The 17,207-nt window shown below is 39.3% G+C and overlaps 1 protein-coding gene across 4 annotated transcripts in view; it reads left to right on the forward strand.

Moving 5' to 3' along the window:
* CCHR16.PART0H14orf119 (chromosome chr16.part0 C14orf119 homolog) overlaps positions 1-17,207 on the forward strand; it is a 172,262-nt gene that overhangs the window by 20,964 nt on the left and 134,091 nt on the right. For 2 of the 4 annotated variants that reach the window (XM_044058694.1, XR_006363055.1), the window contains exon 2: positions 16,952-17,020. The exons of the other annotated variants lie outside the window; for them this stretch is intronic. In XM_044058694.1, the coding sequence (XP_043914629.1) occupies positions 16,952-17,020 (69 nt within the window). The remainder of the gene's footprint in view (positions 1-16,951; positions 17,021-17,207) is intronic. 4 annotated transcript variants of the gene reach the window in all.

Consider the following 17,207-nt stretch of genomic DNA (forward strand, 5'->3'; position numbering starts at 1 on the left):
GATGCCTCTATCTGTTTCTGCATCCGGACCCACCAACAGCAGCAGTGTTTTCTTACATTCAGCTTCCCTCTGGATTGTCATTGTTATATTTATATTATTAAATGTTTGTCTCCCCGTCACTAAACTATTTGAGATATACATGAATTTTGACAACACCTTTGCCTTTCTCTTAGTTCATGTAGACCTTTGCACTTTATAATCCTGATTTAAATTGGAATTAGTCTATTTGAAGCTGGGTCTACCCTCTTTGGGTGATACAGCCACCACATCTTCCTTCTAATATGTTTATATCCTCCTCCATTTTTAAAGTACTGTTAAACGAAACCATCCAGGTCTTTATCTCCTTCTTCCCTTCCAAACTTCCATGTTGATTGATTTAGAAATCATTTTTATCTTGTCTGTTCCTATCTTGACTTGTAGTTGTTGAGCTTCATCCTCCTGTAACCATGACATAAATAAGTGTTCCATAAATCTTTCCATTTATGCCTTTTCTTGGTTTCCACACTCCCCTGATTTGTATAGATTTTCATAACATTTCTGAAATGTTTATATGGGTCTAACTGACTTTATCGAAATTTCACTTACCCGAACTTTAGAAGATTCTGACTACAAGTCAGATCAATGAAACACCAGGTGTGCATATCACACAGCATTTGAAGCTTCTGAATGGAGATCGCTGTCCTGTGAGAATTGTGAAATGTACCCATTTTTCTCACTGTAGTGCAATCTCGGAGTTAGTATATATAATTTGCAGGGGGTACGGGGGGTGCAGGGGGCTTGCCCCCCTGCAAAAACATGAAAAAAAAGGTAAGAGTTTTAGTCTTGCTGCAGTTTGTGTTTCGTTGTTATGAATTTCAGTAATGTAAACATTCGGTGTTGTGGAATTTTGGTGTTGTCATTTTAATCTTCTGAATTTCGGGTAAGTGAAATTTTGGTAAAGTCAAGTAGACCCCTTTCTCTATAGAAAAACTCTATAGGATATCCAATTATTTTTCTTGTCATATTCTCCTTCAGTTTGGCAATAACCTGTTCTAGATTCTGTTGCCTACTTCATTGTGCCAATTTATTTTTTTGTGCTCCAGGGTTATGTAAAATAATAGTTGCTTAACAGCAACCTTTCTAAACTCATGCATATTATCCAAATACTGACTTATTTTTTTCCGTTTAGCAATCTGCATTTGCTGTTTTTTCTTTTTTTTTTTTTTATCTTGTTCTGTGAGATTCCCCTTATTCTGCAACTCACTTTAACTTTTGTCAACCCCTCTAAATGATTTGTTACTTTTATCCCCCAATGTATTTCTCTTAATTCTACCTTGTGTTTTAAATTCCATTTTTATTTTTGTCCTAACTAGCTGTCCCTTCTGAAGAAATTTCTATCTTCCCGAGTAAAACTCATTTCGACTACCCTTGTCTGTTAAAACAGAAGAATTTTAAGAAAAGTAGAAAAATACCAGTGTCTTATTTACTTAATTGCCATGTCTGGTCTAGGCCCTTATTTGTTCATTTTTTTTTTTTTTTTACATTTCCTGTTGTGCATCTTGTTGTGTTAGCAAATATGCTGATAATTACAAGATTGCGTTTTTGTTACTACCAAGGATGATTATGTAGTAATAAATAAATATCTACAGAATATTTCACTATGGTTTGAATTTCATCAGATCCAAATGTCGGGTGATATTTTTTTCTAGCCTCATTTTAAGGGAACCCTTAATTCTTAGATGGATCAGCTCAGGCAGACGTACAAAGATATATTTTGTCTTAACAATCACGAGAAGTCTTATCTTTTGACAAATGGCAGTAATAGAGGCAAGGCTTTGAGGCAGGATTAATATTAAAGGCGACCTCCTTAGGGGATGAGGTGTGCGTGCTTATGTTGTGTAAAACCTATACAAGACCATTACTAAAATACAGTAGTTCCTTCTGTAACTATACCCATGCCCATCTAAAACTTTGAGACTGTCCAACGTAAATTAACTAAATGAATTAATTTTATCCACAACTTCAGTGGTATGGCTAAAATAATTGCACTTACAATTGTACTCTTAACTCCAAAAGGCTTGGGCATAATGATTGTAATTTTTGTACAGATGTGAGCAAATCAACAAGGCAAAAAGATTTCATTACTCAAGTTATACCAAGAATCTGGAATAATTTACCCTTATATAAGGAACTCTGCTTCATTAGCTGCATTTAAAACTAGTCTGAATGCTTGGATGGGATGCAGTGCTTTCAACCCATTTTCTAAGGAGGCCATGGGTCTTGAAATGGCCTCATGGCTTAAACACTGGTCATCAGACTTATTAATCCTGCATCATTATCTTGGCGTTTATTGGTGCGTGATGTGAAATGGTTATTGGATGTGCCAAACTTTCAACTAAATACACATGCTCCTGTGATGTATTTCTGTCCAGTCTAACCCAGTTATTGTACCTTTGGGAATAATATGTAAATTCTTTGTTTTCCTACTACTGAATTTGCACATTCCATACCAGATATTGTCATATATTTCTTCTGAAATCTGCCGCCTTAGTTTTCCTTCTAGGTCCCCGATACATCATCTCTGTTGCATATTACTTTCCAGTCCCCGCCCATAAGTATTCCCCTTCTGAAAGCTTATTTATCCGAAAATTCTGCATTTGTGTAGGATTCCGCAGTTGTAACTGTATTGCCCATCTGCATGGGTGTCATGAAGTTCGCTACTTCTGTCTTAAGAAGTTTTAAGTGGACTGTAAATGCATGATTTTGTAACCTTCCTTCCCTGATATAGCCCCTTATTATCACAAATTTGTTTTTTTTTCCCTTTTTCACTGTGACGCCCATTTAGCAAGCAATATTATTACTCCCCTTTTCCCTTGTCCATGATATTCTGATGAATGTTCATCACAAAATCTTATTTTTGTTACATTCACATTCTCATTTGAATCCTGCAATTTTTTCCCGTCTGTACGTGTAAGGCCATATACAGTACATGATATTGACAGAGTACATACCTAGATGCATTTACAAACATAAACATTTTTCAGGTAAGGGCAATAATGCTCTTCTAGTCTGCCAGTGTACAAAGTAGTTGTTCCCATGATAAATGTCCAGGCTAGTCTTAAAAATGTCTAAACTATTGCTGGCTTTAATGCAGTTTGGTAGCCTATTCCATGCATTGGCTACTTTTTCTCAGATAACTAATTGTATAAGAATGAGAAGTGTACTTAACGTCTGCATAGGTTGACTAATGATCCTCTACTACTTTTTGACAACACCAACCATTCTCAACAGTAGGGGCATCTAAATGCCCTGTATACCTAAATAAGGTCATAGGTAGGTACTAGGCTGTCTGCCCAAAGGCCTAAGTAAGCCTAGCCAACAAGGTTCCCTGGCTTACGCCACCCAAGAAAGTTCATTTCCTGTGCCCTTGTCGAGCAGAGCCACAGAAGTGATCCTCGGGGTGTATTTCCTATTTTCCACCCACTTGTCAAGATGTTTCTTGAAGAGTGCTAATGAGGAACTTCACTTGACATAGATGGGTAGCTTGTTCCAGAGTATGGGAAGTCTCTGGGACAGGAATCTATCCCTCCAGCATGTCCTGTTTATTGTGGTGACAAGGTTTAGGTCCCTAGAGCATGTAGTTCGGAGAGATTGGTATTTCTTTAGTTGTAGCATGCCCAACAGCTCTGGGTTTGACATAGCTTTATATGTTAGGCAGAGATCACCTCGGAGTAGGCAATATGCTATGGAGTAAAGCTGGAGTTTGAGACCGTCAGTGTAGGGCATCAGTTTGAGGTCAGTAATCATCTTTGTGAGGTACATTCCAAAAAGGGCATTGTACTCTATAATGGGTCTAATGAGCGTCGAGTAGAGGGGAGCAATGACCTCTTTTTTTTTTTTTTTTTTTTCCTGGATGATAACCCTTTTGTGGTGAGGTGTGCCACGTAGAAGGATTTCCTGACTACTGTGGCAATGTGATTAACAAAGGAGAGACTACTGTCCTCCTGGGTCCCAAGGTCTTTTATTACACATTCGGCGTTAAGTAGACTGCTGCCTATGTAGTAATTCATAGGTACACAGTTTTTACCAAAAGGGATGATGGTGTACTTTTTGGCATTGAGCTTGAGGACATTTGTCTGACACCAGGCATCAGTCTCAGTGAAGCCCTTCTGTAGGATGTCCACATCATTCGGGGGCTCTACTATGGCTCCTAGTTTGCAGTCATCTGCGAACTTCTTTAGCCAAAGGCCTTCTGTGTTAGCCTGTACTTCAGAGAAGTAGATACCAAACAGGAGAGGTCCCTGGACTGAACCCTGTGTACTCCACTTGTCATTGGTTTGAAGTCAGATTTGGAGTCTGCAACTGTTACAGTGTGGGTTCTGTCAGTGAGCCAGTTTGCAACTCATCTTGTGACGTAGGGATTTATACCTAGTTTAGTGAGTTTAGCTATAATTCCAGAATGGGGGATGGTGTCAAAAGCCTTGGCGAGGTCAATATAGGCTCTGTGAACCTCCTTACCCTTGTCTACGGCTTTGGTGACTCCTTCAGAGAAGTCAGTCAGGTTCAGGAGGCATGATCTCCCATTCACAAACCTGAACTGGGTGGGGTCCAGAGTCTAGAGGTTACCAATGTGTTTGTTTGTTTGTTTGAGTTCCATGACCTTACAGACCAGGCTCATCAGGCTAATAGGGCTATAGTTCCCAGGATCAGTGGTGGCTCCCACTTTGTGGAGTGGGTAAGTGTTGCTGTGTGCCATTCAGTGGGCACAAAGCCTGACGTGAGGCTATGATTGAACATGGTGCCTAGGTGGGGAGCCAGTTCATTCTGAAGTTCATGTAAAATACAGCCTGGAATGTTGTCCGGTCCCATGGATGCTGCGGTTTTGCCTTTAGAGATTGCAGCTTTTACCTGCGTAGTTGTGATTTACAGGGACTCTGCATTGTTCCTGTATAGATATGGGCCCTGTAGGGGGTGAGAGGGGGGTAAAGTGGGCCCTGTAGGGGGTGAGAGGGGGGTAAAGTTAGCACTGAACCTATCTGCCAGGATGTTAGCAATATCCTTTGGTTCTGTAATTTTCATGCCATTGTGCTGTAACTCGGAGCAGATCTGGGTGTTGCCATTGAGATTCTTGACATAGCTATAGAATGCTTTGTGGTTGTCCTTAGAATCAGTGGTGATTTTGGTTTCGTAGCTAGCTTTGGAGGATCATATAAGAGATCTCAGCTTCTTACTGAGGCTGATCAGGGAGCTCCTCCACTCATGGGATTTTTTTCTCTTTTGCAACAGTTTCTTCCTTCTGTTGTAGAGTTTGTTTATGACAGGGGACCACCAGATTGGCTTCCTTTTTTTTTTTTTTTTTGGAGGATAGCGTCTTGGTTCTGTTTGGAATAGCACGATCCATGCACTCATGTAAGTGCTTATAGAGTGCATTTGTGTATGATTCAGCAGTTGTAACTGTATTGTCCATCTGCATGGGTGTCATGAAGTTCGCCACTTCTGTCTTAAGAAGCATTAAGTTGGCTTTGGAGACATTTTTTACCATGGTTTTCTTAATGGGGGATGAGGGCGGGATGTGGATATCTAGGGTGATTAGCTTATGATCGGATCTGACCAGCGAGGAGTTAACTTCAGATGTGAAACACCAGTCACTCATGTTGGTAATGACTAGGACTAAGATATTGTTGCCCCTGGTAGGGGTGTGGATAAGTTGATCCAGGGCATTGGAATTTATGAATTCCAGAAAGCAGTGAGCAAAGGAGTTGGTACATGAGTAGTTTTTCCAGTTAATGGTGGGGTAGTTGAAATCACCCATTATTAGGGTGTTTGGTTGAACCCTAATATTTTCCAGTATTTCAAGAAAAGAGGATTGGGAATCCTGGGGCATGATGGGGATCTGTAGCAAGCTACAATTTGGATTACACTTTTGCCCAGAGTTAGTTGCAGTTGGATAACCACGGATGCATTATGCTGAGCTACTAGCCTGGAGGTGTGGATATCCTAAATGAATATGGACACACCTCTGCCTTTGGTGTTCCAGTCCAGGTTAGATGGCCGAAAAGTGTGGTGTGAGTTATAGCCTGGAAATGCAGGGTGCCCTCTGGAGCCTTGAACCAAGTCTCAGTCACTGCAGAGATATCAATGTTCTCCATTTTAAGGAGTGCCTCGAGGGAGTGCATTTTGATATTTGGACTTCTAGCATTGAGTAGCATTACCCTCAGTTTTTGCTTGCCTGTTCCTGTTACGGTGGTGAATTTGTCATTTGAACCTTGCCTAAAAAAGGCACTATAGGGGTGACAAGAGCCTTAGCCAATATCCAGAATCCCAGGCGTGACAGGTGCAGGCCATCTCTGGCAAAGCATCGTGGTCTGTCAACCATGTCATCCCAGACAGACAAATACTGGATCCCCTTAGAATGACACCAGAAGCTTGGCCAATTGTTGAAGTCAATTATTTTGCCTTGTACTGCGGTATCATTCTGGGCGATGGCAGGATGCTACTCAGAGCTAGGGTCATAGGTGCCTGGCCTACAATATCGGAGAGCTCTTCCATGTTTCTTTTCATGTAGTCCAGGGAGGTACATTTCAGGTCATTCACACCAGCATGGACAATGACAGATTCATATTTGTACTTGTTGTGGAGTGACCTGAGTGTGTGGGTTATGTGGCGGATCCTGGCACCTGACAGGCAGCTGACAGTAATCTTCTCCTTGTTTAGCCTGGTGAGTGGGACATCAGTGTGCCTGACTATAGAGCCACATATGACTAGTGTGTTGGGTGCATTTTGCCTTATGGGCTGTGGTTGAGTGGCATACTGAGTCTGTGGGCTATGTGTCATTTGGGTTGCGTTAGGGGGTGGAGGTTGCTTGTGTTACTGCTTTGGAGGTCTCTGTTGCTTGAGCAGATTATTATTGAGAGCCTCTGTGAATGTTTTTGTGCTTTTTATGTGTGGATTTTTGGTGGTGTAGGTTTAGTGGGACTATGATGAGTGTGGTGTGGTGCAAGTGTTTACCTTCTCCTCTTGACTGTCAAGTTCAGTCTTGGAGAGAGAGAGCTTTACCTCCAGTTTGGCTAGATAAGTGCATCTCTCACAGTTTGTAGTGTTGGGTGGTAGGAGGAGAGGGTTGTCTGTGTACATGAGGCAATTGCTACATTGCCCCAAGATGCCTAGATTCATCAGATAGACAGGTGAGAACACTGGGAGCTGACCCTTGGACATGCCTGAATAAAAAAATATTTTCCTCTAGACAAGTAAGGAAAGTGAGTACAAGAGCTGTTTTTTTTCTCTAAGCAAGTGAGGAAAGTAAGCACAAAATCTGGTTTTCTTTAGGTAATGAGGAAGGTTGGGGGCTGTAATAATTTGTAGCTTATTTAGTGCTTACAAGAAGTTCTGAGCAAGTGGTGAGCACGAACAAGCAGATTCAAGTGCCAAAACTAAGAATCTGTATCTGAACTAGACTAGTTACTGGAAAGAAACAAGCGCAAATGCGGGCTTTTAAGTCAGAAAGTTGAGAGATATGGAAAAATTGCCCAAACGGCCAATAACTACAATTTCTGAGCCAGAACCATTCCTTATGTGGTAGATAGGTTACCTAGTGCTTACCATTCCCACTGATAAACTAGAAGGCTTCCCTCCGACTCAGAAAGGCTTGGGAGGCTTAGGAGCTTAATAAACAGTCCTGGATGTAGCAAATCTCTATCTGGATTAGACTAGTTACAGGAAAGACAGGAAATGAGCGTATTTTTTTTTTTTTGTTACAGTTAAGCAGAACACAGGGAGATTCTAGCAAATTTTTATTTCCTGGTCTTCTTTTCATAAATATCCATATGAAACCTTCTAGTACAAGTTAAGATATTTTAGTCTTTCCTAATAATATTAAATGTTCACATCCATGGATGCCCTTGGTGTGCTCCTGCTATACTCTTTCCAATTGTTGTTATGGAAAGCTATTATTCTGACTTATTTTACATAACTGTTCTTTTGAATTAAATTTTCAGCTTTTAGCTTTTATGCACACGCTAATGTTTGGCAGGCTGATCTCTTATGCAGTTATTTCAATCCATTTGGACTCCTGTCACATTTTCAAAAATGTTTTGCTTCAGTTATAACATTTAACAAAAAAACTAAATAGATTTTCAGAGCCCCCATTCCACTCTAAAGTACAACAAGCGCAAACACACAAAATTATGTATTCTTTCAAAAAAATTATGTTTGCCCATCCATATAGGAGTAGTTGCCCTAAATTAATGGCTACACTCACAGGCACTACCTATTCTAAAATTAAAGGTGTCTATGCTAAAGTGCATGTTAGAACCCAAGTTAACAATGATGCTAATTGCTGTCTGTTCTTTTCTGATCTCTGTTCCTATTCCAGATGTGAAAAACAGCATACTTGCTTTCAAGTGAACACTAGCTTTTAGCCCTAAGAAGAAGTGCAGTGACTGCCTTTTAAATAGTAAACTAAATTGTGCACTGTTTTATTACATAAATTAGAATACTAATGCTGTTGCTGAGGCAATAAGCTGGTTAGTAAATGAAGTTTGAATAAGTGATCAGTGAATAAGTTTGCTCTGAACTGCTTAAGCAAGAATCCACGACTGGGTATGTTGAGATTTACCCATAGGTGGTATGGTTTGATCATTGATTTAAGCAAGCCATGTGTCTTGATCTTATAAATCCGAGTGGATTATTGCTTTTATATAATGGTGGTATTTAAGAAAGAAGTTGTTTATCTTTCTTAAATGTCTTTGTATAATAGGACTTCAGTCTTCTTCTGCATTCTTTCTTGTTTACTGATGTACTGCGCATGTGTATGGGACATGTGTTCCCACGCTTACATATATATCAGTCCAGTGCAGGAGAAGCAGCAGAGAAGAGAGAGTCTAAGTTGCTGTTCTGTTTGTTAATGTTTAGAAAGTCAATATTTTACGAGGAACCGCTGAGAAATGCAAGGAAAATCAGGTATAGTTTTGCAGAGCATACCTGATTTTTCTCATATTTTGCTGTCCCCAGCATATGTCAATAGAAAGTTTGACCACTCACTGGTACTTAAGCAGCTGGACTTTTTAAAAATTTTTTATTGGTATATGCTCGATTTACAATGGGCACTCTGGTTGGGCTGTCCAATCAGCATGCTTGTATTTGATATAATTGTCAATACACTTTTTTAAATGTTAATTACATTGTAGAGCGTACATTCCACTTGAGCAGAGTGTGTTCTAACCTCTCACGATTAACTGGTTGCACCTGCGACTTTTTATCTCCAAGTAAAAGCAGTTAGAAATGAAGAAAAAAAAACAAGCGAAAACTTAGCAGGTGCATGAAGAAATCCATTGTAATTTCATTTATTATTTGCAATACCTTTTGTTGAATTATCGCTTAAGACATAGATAAAGAAAAAAAGAAACAAACCATATTAATACGTTCCTGTTTACAGACATTATCTGCCACATATGTTGTTGTATACTTATCAGTCCAACATTACATAAATTGCTCAATTTTGCCTTCCCTTAAATCTCACTCCTACAAAACCTCGTTCTGCATGTATTGTTCCCACAGTTTCTATTTTTTCTATGTAAATTGCTCATACCCTTTTCTAAAGTTCCCATTTTCAGTGCTTTTATTTCAGTTATGGTACTCAATACTTCAAATATGGTGTAGTCCACTGAGTTCCAGTTTCTAACAATTGTTTATCAGCCACCAGAATTAAATTTAGCAAGGCCTTAATGTGTCTAGGCAATTCATATCTTGTATCACCGCTCAAAAAATCATTTCTCTAGTTAAACCCATTTGCTCACCCGGTATTTCTGACACACTACTCTGCAGGGAATTTTGAAGTCTGCCAACTCATCCCAAAACATATGTTCTCAGTTACCTCTTTCTTCCCCAGCAAGCCTCCAAAATTTTACCATCTACTTGAAGAAAAATCCTTTGGAGTTTGCTTGGGGTATAAAACATATCCAGAAACTTCCTAGCAAAAATCCTAAATCTTGTAGACTTTGTTCCATACTTGGGATCCTTACAAATATCCTCCCCATTGCTTCCTTGTGAATTACTTATCCAATCTTTCTGTATTCCCGATCTTTCCTAACCTCTTCTAATTGATTCCTAAAGTTATCATACAGTATTTTACATGTCCTATTAATTATCTCTTTTTAAACAGCAGCTTCTGTTCTCAATTCAGCTTAAAACTGTACCAGAGCAGGTCTTTCACATAAGATTCCCTGATCCCTTTCTCTTGAGCCTAAACTCTGATGTCAGTCCCCTGATAGGCAGTCTGTAGCCTGCTTTCCAAATGTCTTAATGGCATATTCTCATTCTATTACATTACCCTGTGTAGTTCTTTGCTCCCAGTAGCTTGGTTTCTTTGTTACTTTTCTCCAATAAATTCCAGCCCCCTATTGCCTATTCTATGTACACCTAATTGTAATCCTCCTTTTCGATAAACATCCTTTCTCCTTTCACTTGTTGGCTTGGTTTTTAGAATACTTTCTGCTACTGTATTTTTAGAATATTCTGATTGGCTGTTATCCTTCTTTTTAAGGATCTGCATCCAAAATCCCACTCTCCTTATTTCTTGAATCCCCCCGTTTCATCTTCATCAAACTTTTCCACTTTGAATTAAAGCTTTCTGTTGTGTTGTCAATATCAGCCTTAATTGTGGAGCTTTAAAATATCCCTTCAAATCAGGTACTCCTAAACCACCTTGTTCTGTTGGACGGATCAGTTTGTCCTGCTTCACCCGTGCCCTCTTCCCCTCCCAGATATATGTAAATGTTTGTTTGTGTGTGTGTGTGGTTTACCATGTGAAGGTTAAACCAGACTCCATCGAATGATGGAATTACCGACCCACTTCCACTAAAACGACAGTGTTGAATTCTGACATTTGTTGAAATATGACTTGCTGTAAATCTCGGAACGGGCTTTAACATGGGTCGAGATGGGGGTGAGATTTGTACTTCTGCAATGTCTAGTTTGATATTGTCGCCATTCGGCCTCCTGACTTCGACTGAAGTGGGTTAGATCTAACCCACTTCGAACTTCTAATGCCAAACCTGTGTGTGTGTCTGTGTGTGTGTCTGTGTGTGTATCTATATATATTATATGTGTGCAAATGGCTTGATGTTAGCCAGCACATGGTTCAAAGAGACAGATGCTCACACGATCACATAAAAGACTGGTAAATAATCGACTCTGGAAGACGTCCTCCTAGTAAGGAAAGGGCATTGTGGTAGAATTAGCAATTAGAAAGTCATCCCAAGTGAAGCAGTCAGTCCACAGCATAAATCACTGGTTGCCACAGTCAGCTGCAAACAGTAATCGGAGAAGGCTCAAAGGTTAAGCGAGACCAGGCAAAAACTTGGAAGCTGTCTTGAGAGAAAGCACGACAGTTCAAGGAGTTACTCTGGGCACTAGCACCTCAAGAAGAGGAAATACATGGGGATAAAGAAGAATGCAGTGCCTCAAAATGGGGTGTGTGAGGAATACACAACGATAAGCGGCTGAGCCAGGTGTGGAAATGAGGTATATAAGGAAAGTTAATATTGGAATGTACTAGTCCAGGAAGTCATGAAAAGAAAGAGTGCAAGAAAAAAGTGTGAGATAGAAAAGATGGACCAGGCCAGGAAGCAATACTGGTTGACTAGCAAAGAGGCTAAGAAAGGAGTTGCAAAAGCAAAGAGCAAGGCATCAGTGGCTCTATACCCGCTTCTGGAAAGTGGCTCAGTAGATGGTACAAAGAGACTATATCAGGTTGCAAGACAATGACAGAGAGATGAAGATAGTCGGCCATCTTTCATAAGGGATGCCAGCAACAGCCTGTTCACCATTCCACAGAACATCTACAGAAGGAAAACTACCAGATTTTGAATGAAGAAAACCACACAGAAGCTGTACTGCCCTAGACACAGCCTACACTGAGAAAAGAAGAGCCCACCATAGAAGAAGTAAAACAGCACTGATTAAAATGAAGTCAGAAAAAGCAGAGGGCTGAAGTGTGAAACCTTATTTCAACGAATGTTCACATCACCAGAATTTTAATCTGTAAAAGGAGGCAGTTGGCCAACATAAAAAAAAAAAACACACACACACAAAGTATGTCAAACCCACCCAGTCACCCCCCCAACTAAATATATCAACTCCAAGATCGCACTTTTGTGGAGAAAAGGGCAAACTTCCTCATGTTGTTCAACTGCTTCCTTGCCTGGATTAAATGAAGCAGACCTATATATATATATATATATATATATATATATATATATATATATATATATATATATATATATATATATATATATATATGTGTGTGTGCGTGTATATATGGTACACTTTTAGAAATAATTATCTAGAATTTTACAGTCAACACCCAAGGTTTATAAAGTCCACTGTAGTTAATGGACAGTTTGTAAGGTTCAGCTGGATTATTAGTGAATATTCAATTTGTTTAAAAGAATGTCTAGTTCTCAAACAGCTTTTTTGTGAAAGACAATATCCCAGTTTGTTAATGGATAGCATTATGAATGAAGTTGTTCAAGCCAGATATGAGTCATTTCAACCAATTTTTAAAGTTTGGATTTATAACAAAAAGAAAATTAAGTCAGGACATTTCCCTGAGGTTTCCATTACCTATTTCACTTGGTATGGCAGCGATGTAAAACATCATTAGTAAAAATTGGTGCATTATTCAAGGAAATCTAGACTTATTTAACATTTTAGGGGCCATTCCTAAGTTTTGCTGTAAGAACATGGTGCACTAAAAAATGTTGAGGTAGTAAACAACAAGAATTGTAAGAGTAGCCAGTTTAAGAAGGGCGTGTTTAAATGTGGACTTTGGAAGCTTTGTAAATTTGTAAAATTTGTAAAAACATTTAAGTATGTAAAGAAATTGAATTGGTTCACAATGGTTTTTGTATTGAAATTAATGGGCATTATAATTGTAGTGCTAGCAACATTGTCTATTTTGGCTTATGTGAAACGCACAGCATTTTACACCAGAAAGACGACTAGCCTGGGTATTTAGTAAAATTCGTGCAGGAATAGTGAAAGACCTACACGGAAGGTGTCGAGGTCATGTATGTGGATCCCCCTCAACTGTGTGCCTCGCATATCAATGAAGGCGCGTTACTTGGGGAGAGCCATGTTACACGGTTAATGAATCAGTGTAGGGAGTGTGTTACTGTGTCTGGAGATGAGTAACACACACACTCTCTGCACTGTCAAAGTGCCAGATAGCAATGTATTTAAAAAGTTTTTTAACTTTACTTATTTTTTTGTGTTTGTAACGTAGGGTGCTTAGCAATGGACACATGCCAGACATCTAAAATTAGAAACCAGATTCATTTAATTATTTAGGAAAGGTCATGTTTAAGCATAGCTGAACGGGTTTGTGTGGAGCGCCGTGGTGCTTAAACATAGTGGAGAGATATATGTAAAAGTAGCACAGCATTTCACATGGACATGTAGCTGAATGGTTAGAGTGATGGCCTTATGTGCAGTAGGTGCAAGGTTCGAATACACACATTAGTTATTTGCTAAATACACAGTATGAGACCTCTTTTAAATATCAATGTAATTTTTTTGATTACACAGTAGGTTAGTAATTTTTTTGATTACACAGACAGGTTATTAAATTTAGTTTGCAAATACACATGTATGAGAAGTGCTGTTAAACATTGATTGCATTTTGTATGAATAGACAGACAGGGTATGAAGCATTTAGTTTGCAAATACACCATTATGAGATATATGTATAAACCCTTGATGGAATAATGTATGTATGCACAGACATGTTATTAAACAATGTCATTTGCAATTACACAATTTTAAAATGCATTATGAAATCCTGCTTTGCTGCACTTAGCAAAGCACAGCTAAGCCTTGCCAAGCACAGCTTAAACAAGTACTGTTTTAGCTGTGCTTACCTGGTCTGTGCACTGCTAAGAAATGTCCATTTGAGCACTGTTCAGCCACCCCTAAGCTGGTTTGCGCACAGATAAGCATTGCCACTTTAATCACTGCTCAGCTGAGCTCAGCGGGTTTGTGCTAAGTGAAGCACCACATTTGTAAAAATGGACTAGTGGTGGTAAAGGTGGGAAAAGTGGCTTATTTAAATGCAACAGATGGGAATACAGCCATAATCTGATGGAGTTTGATCTTGGCAGAGACTATGGCAGGAGTTGGAGAGGGTGTGCTCTTCCAGGCACAGTGGTGGGGCATTCTGGATTCCAGGGTCATAGTTGGACTTTTTGTAAAGTACCATGATGTCCAGCTGCTGCTGGGCCAGTACCATGACGTCCAGCTGCTGCTGGGCCAGCACCAGGGGTCAGAATATAAATCTGAGACCTGGGACTGACTGGCATGTGATCTCACCAGTGCAGCTTGGTACCCCTGCACAGGTGAGCAGGTGCGTCATCATTTTGGCAACCTGAAGTGTCATATAAGGGGGAGCTGTTGGACACCTGGATCCAAGATGCTAGAGATGGGAATGTCCCATCAGTTTAAGTATTTTTATTTATTATTATTAATTATTGACATTTGTTGACCGGGAAAGTCCACTGGGCTTGAGACCAATCTTCATTGGAGGCCCGGGGAGAAAAGCTCCAAGTTACATGAAAATCATTACTTGAATTTGTAAGGAAACAAAATTATAATTATAAAGCAAGTGAAATACAGAAAACTATCTAAACAGCGAATATGTTGTAAAAAGGCACATTACAGTAACAGTGGAACATTAGCATGTAGGAAAATTATACAGTTAGAAATATTTAACAATACAGCTCAATTTTTTGGCAGGGGGAGTAGGAAAAGGGAAAGCTAGAATTAGAGAGTTAAACTTAAAGGTAAGGCAGATATAGTTAGAATCTTATAGCTAGGTAGAGGGAATAAGTAGATTATAGATGGCATATATTTAATGGTATTATTAAAAGTAGAAAGTGACAGAGAAGAGAAAATGTGTTAAGATGGTTGTATTGATATGTGGACTATGATACTAAAGATTAGGAATAACTCGTATGGTGTAACAGCATAACGTATACATTTGCTACGTGAAACAGTTTTGCTTGATTAAGGAGGCTGTGGATATGTGTTGCATGTGCAGCTGGGGTCATCAGTGAGATGTTTTAGTTTTCTTTTAAAGGAGATTATATTGTCTAATTCTGTAGCCAATGATGGGAGGGTGTTCCACAGCTTAGTTATGGAATGGGAATAGAGGCAGCTACCTGCTGTTTTACTACGTTTTGACACTTTAGGTTTTGGATGGGACGTAAAGTTCAATGATATTTTTCAGGGAAGGGCAACACTCTGGTTTATAAACGAGTTTATGGGCAAAGGTAAATTGTGCGTAATGTAGGTAATGTCCAAATTCTAGCCAGTTTAGTTCTTTAGTGGCCTGGCAATGGTGGGTGCAATTTGGTTGGGCTGATGCAAATTTTGCATTCTTATAATAACAGGACTATAGTTTGTGTTGCAAAGAGTTGTGGAGATAGGTGAAGATAGGGAGACGCATATAGTAAAGCTGGAAGGAGAAGACTTTTTGAAAGTTTTATTTGGATGGATTTGTTTAAGTATTGTTTGTTTCTGTAAAGTTTGCCTAATTTGAAGTGAGTCATTTTTATTGCATTACTAATATGCAAGTCAAAGCTAAGTTTGCTGTCGGTAGTAATTCCTAGCAGTTTGACCTGATTTACTAACTCTCTTGGGGTTTTGTTTGTGGAGAATATAGTAAATTCTGTGGGAACGGGTTTAGATTTGTTAGGATTAAGTAATAGCTGTGATTGCTTTAGCCATAATTCTGTGGATGTAATAGCTGTGATTGCTTTAGCCATAGTTCTGTGGATGTAAAGGCCTTTTGTGGTAACTTTTGGAGGTCAGAGAAGTTATTGGAGGTACTGATTATGGTTGAATTGTCTGCATATTGTATGGTAGTACAGTCAGTGGGAACTTTATTTAGGTCATTTATAAAAATGTTGAATAGTAGGGGTCCCAAGACTGACCCCTGGGGCACTCTTATGTTATTTGGGAGAAATCTAGAGAGGTTATTCAGCCATTTTATGGATTGCTATCGGTTTTCCAAGTAATTTAGTGAACCAGGTTAGGGTGGCATCAGAGCATCCTAGCGAGTGGAGTTGCTGGATAAGTTTGATGTGGGAGACTGTTGAATGCTTTTGCGAGATCCAATAACAAGACTGATATAAGTAGGTTACTATTTAGGGCATTATAGATGTAATTTGTGAAGGAGACTAGGGCAGTAATGGTACTGTGGGATGGTCGAAAACCATGTTGTGAAGGTGATTGTAGGTTGTTGCTGGTTAGATATTCAACCAGTTGTTTGTGGATGCATTTTTCCATTATTTTAGATAGCTGGGACAGTATGGAAATGGGTCTAAAACTTGATATGTCATGAGGGTTTCCACCTTTATGAAGTGGGGTGATTGATTTTTTTCCAGAGCTGGGGGACTGTGTGTTCTGCAAGTGATCGGTTCATAAGGATACTTACTGGGAAACATATCGCCTTAGCACTAATTCTGATGTATTCTGGGGGAGATTATCAGCGGATAACGAGCCTGGTTTCAATTGGCCAAATATTGTTTGTATTTGAGAGGTTGCTTACAGATTGGAAGTTTAAAAGATGGTATGGAGCTGATATTGCTTTGAGGTATCATGGATGGGTTAATGGGATTTGGGGTATTGCCTGCCATTTACTAATGTAAGGATAATATCGATAAAGTTTTTGTTAAATATTTCATTGATTTCATCTGGGCTTTTGTCTGGAAATGGAGATGGGTTTTGGGTGCTGCCAGGATTTAGTAATGAGTTGACAGATTTCCAGAAAAGTCTGGGATTATTACTGTGGGTGTTTATTTGTTGGGAGAAGTAAGTCTTTTTGTCCTGATTAATGGCCTGTTTTGCTTTGTTACCATATTCTACTCTGAATGAATGATAGACAGGTATGCATAATGGTGTGTTTCTCTCCCCATAGCTGCAGAGGAGAGAGGTCACAATCTGGAGGCCCATGCAGGGCACCTGACCAGGTTGCACCGTGAGTGTGGTGAGTACAGATGTATCTTACTATCTATAGTCATATAAACAAGAAAGAAAACTGCCAGTAGGTATATTCAGTTTTGATTGTACTGCAATGAATGTGGTCATAGACCTGCACTGATATAACTGAGTAATGCCAGGTACAGTCCAATAAAGATGAAAGCATGAAACCTGATAATGTTAAGGAAATAAAG

This window comes from Protopterus annectens, chromosome 16.part0, assembly GCF_019279795.1.
Source record: "Protopterus annectens isolate FY-2018-M chromosome 16.part0, PAN1.0, whole genome shotgun sequence".
In the NCBI taxonomy this organism is placed as follows: Eukaryota; Metazoa; Chordata; order Ceratodontiformes; family Protopteridae; genus Protopterus; species Protopterus annectens.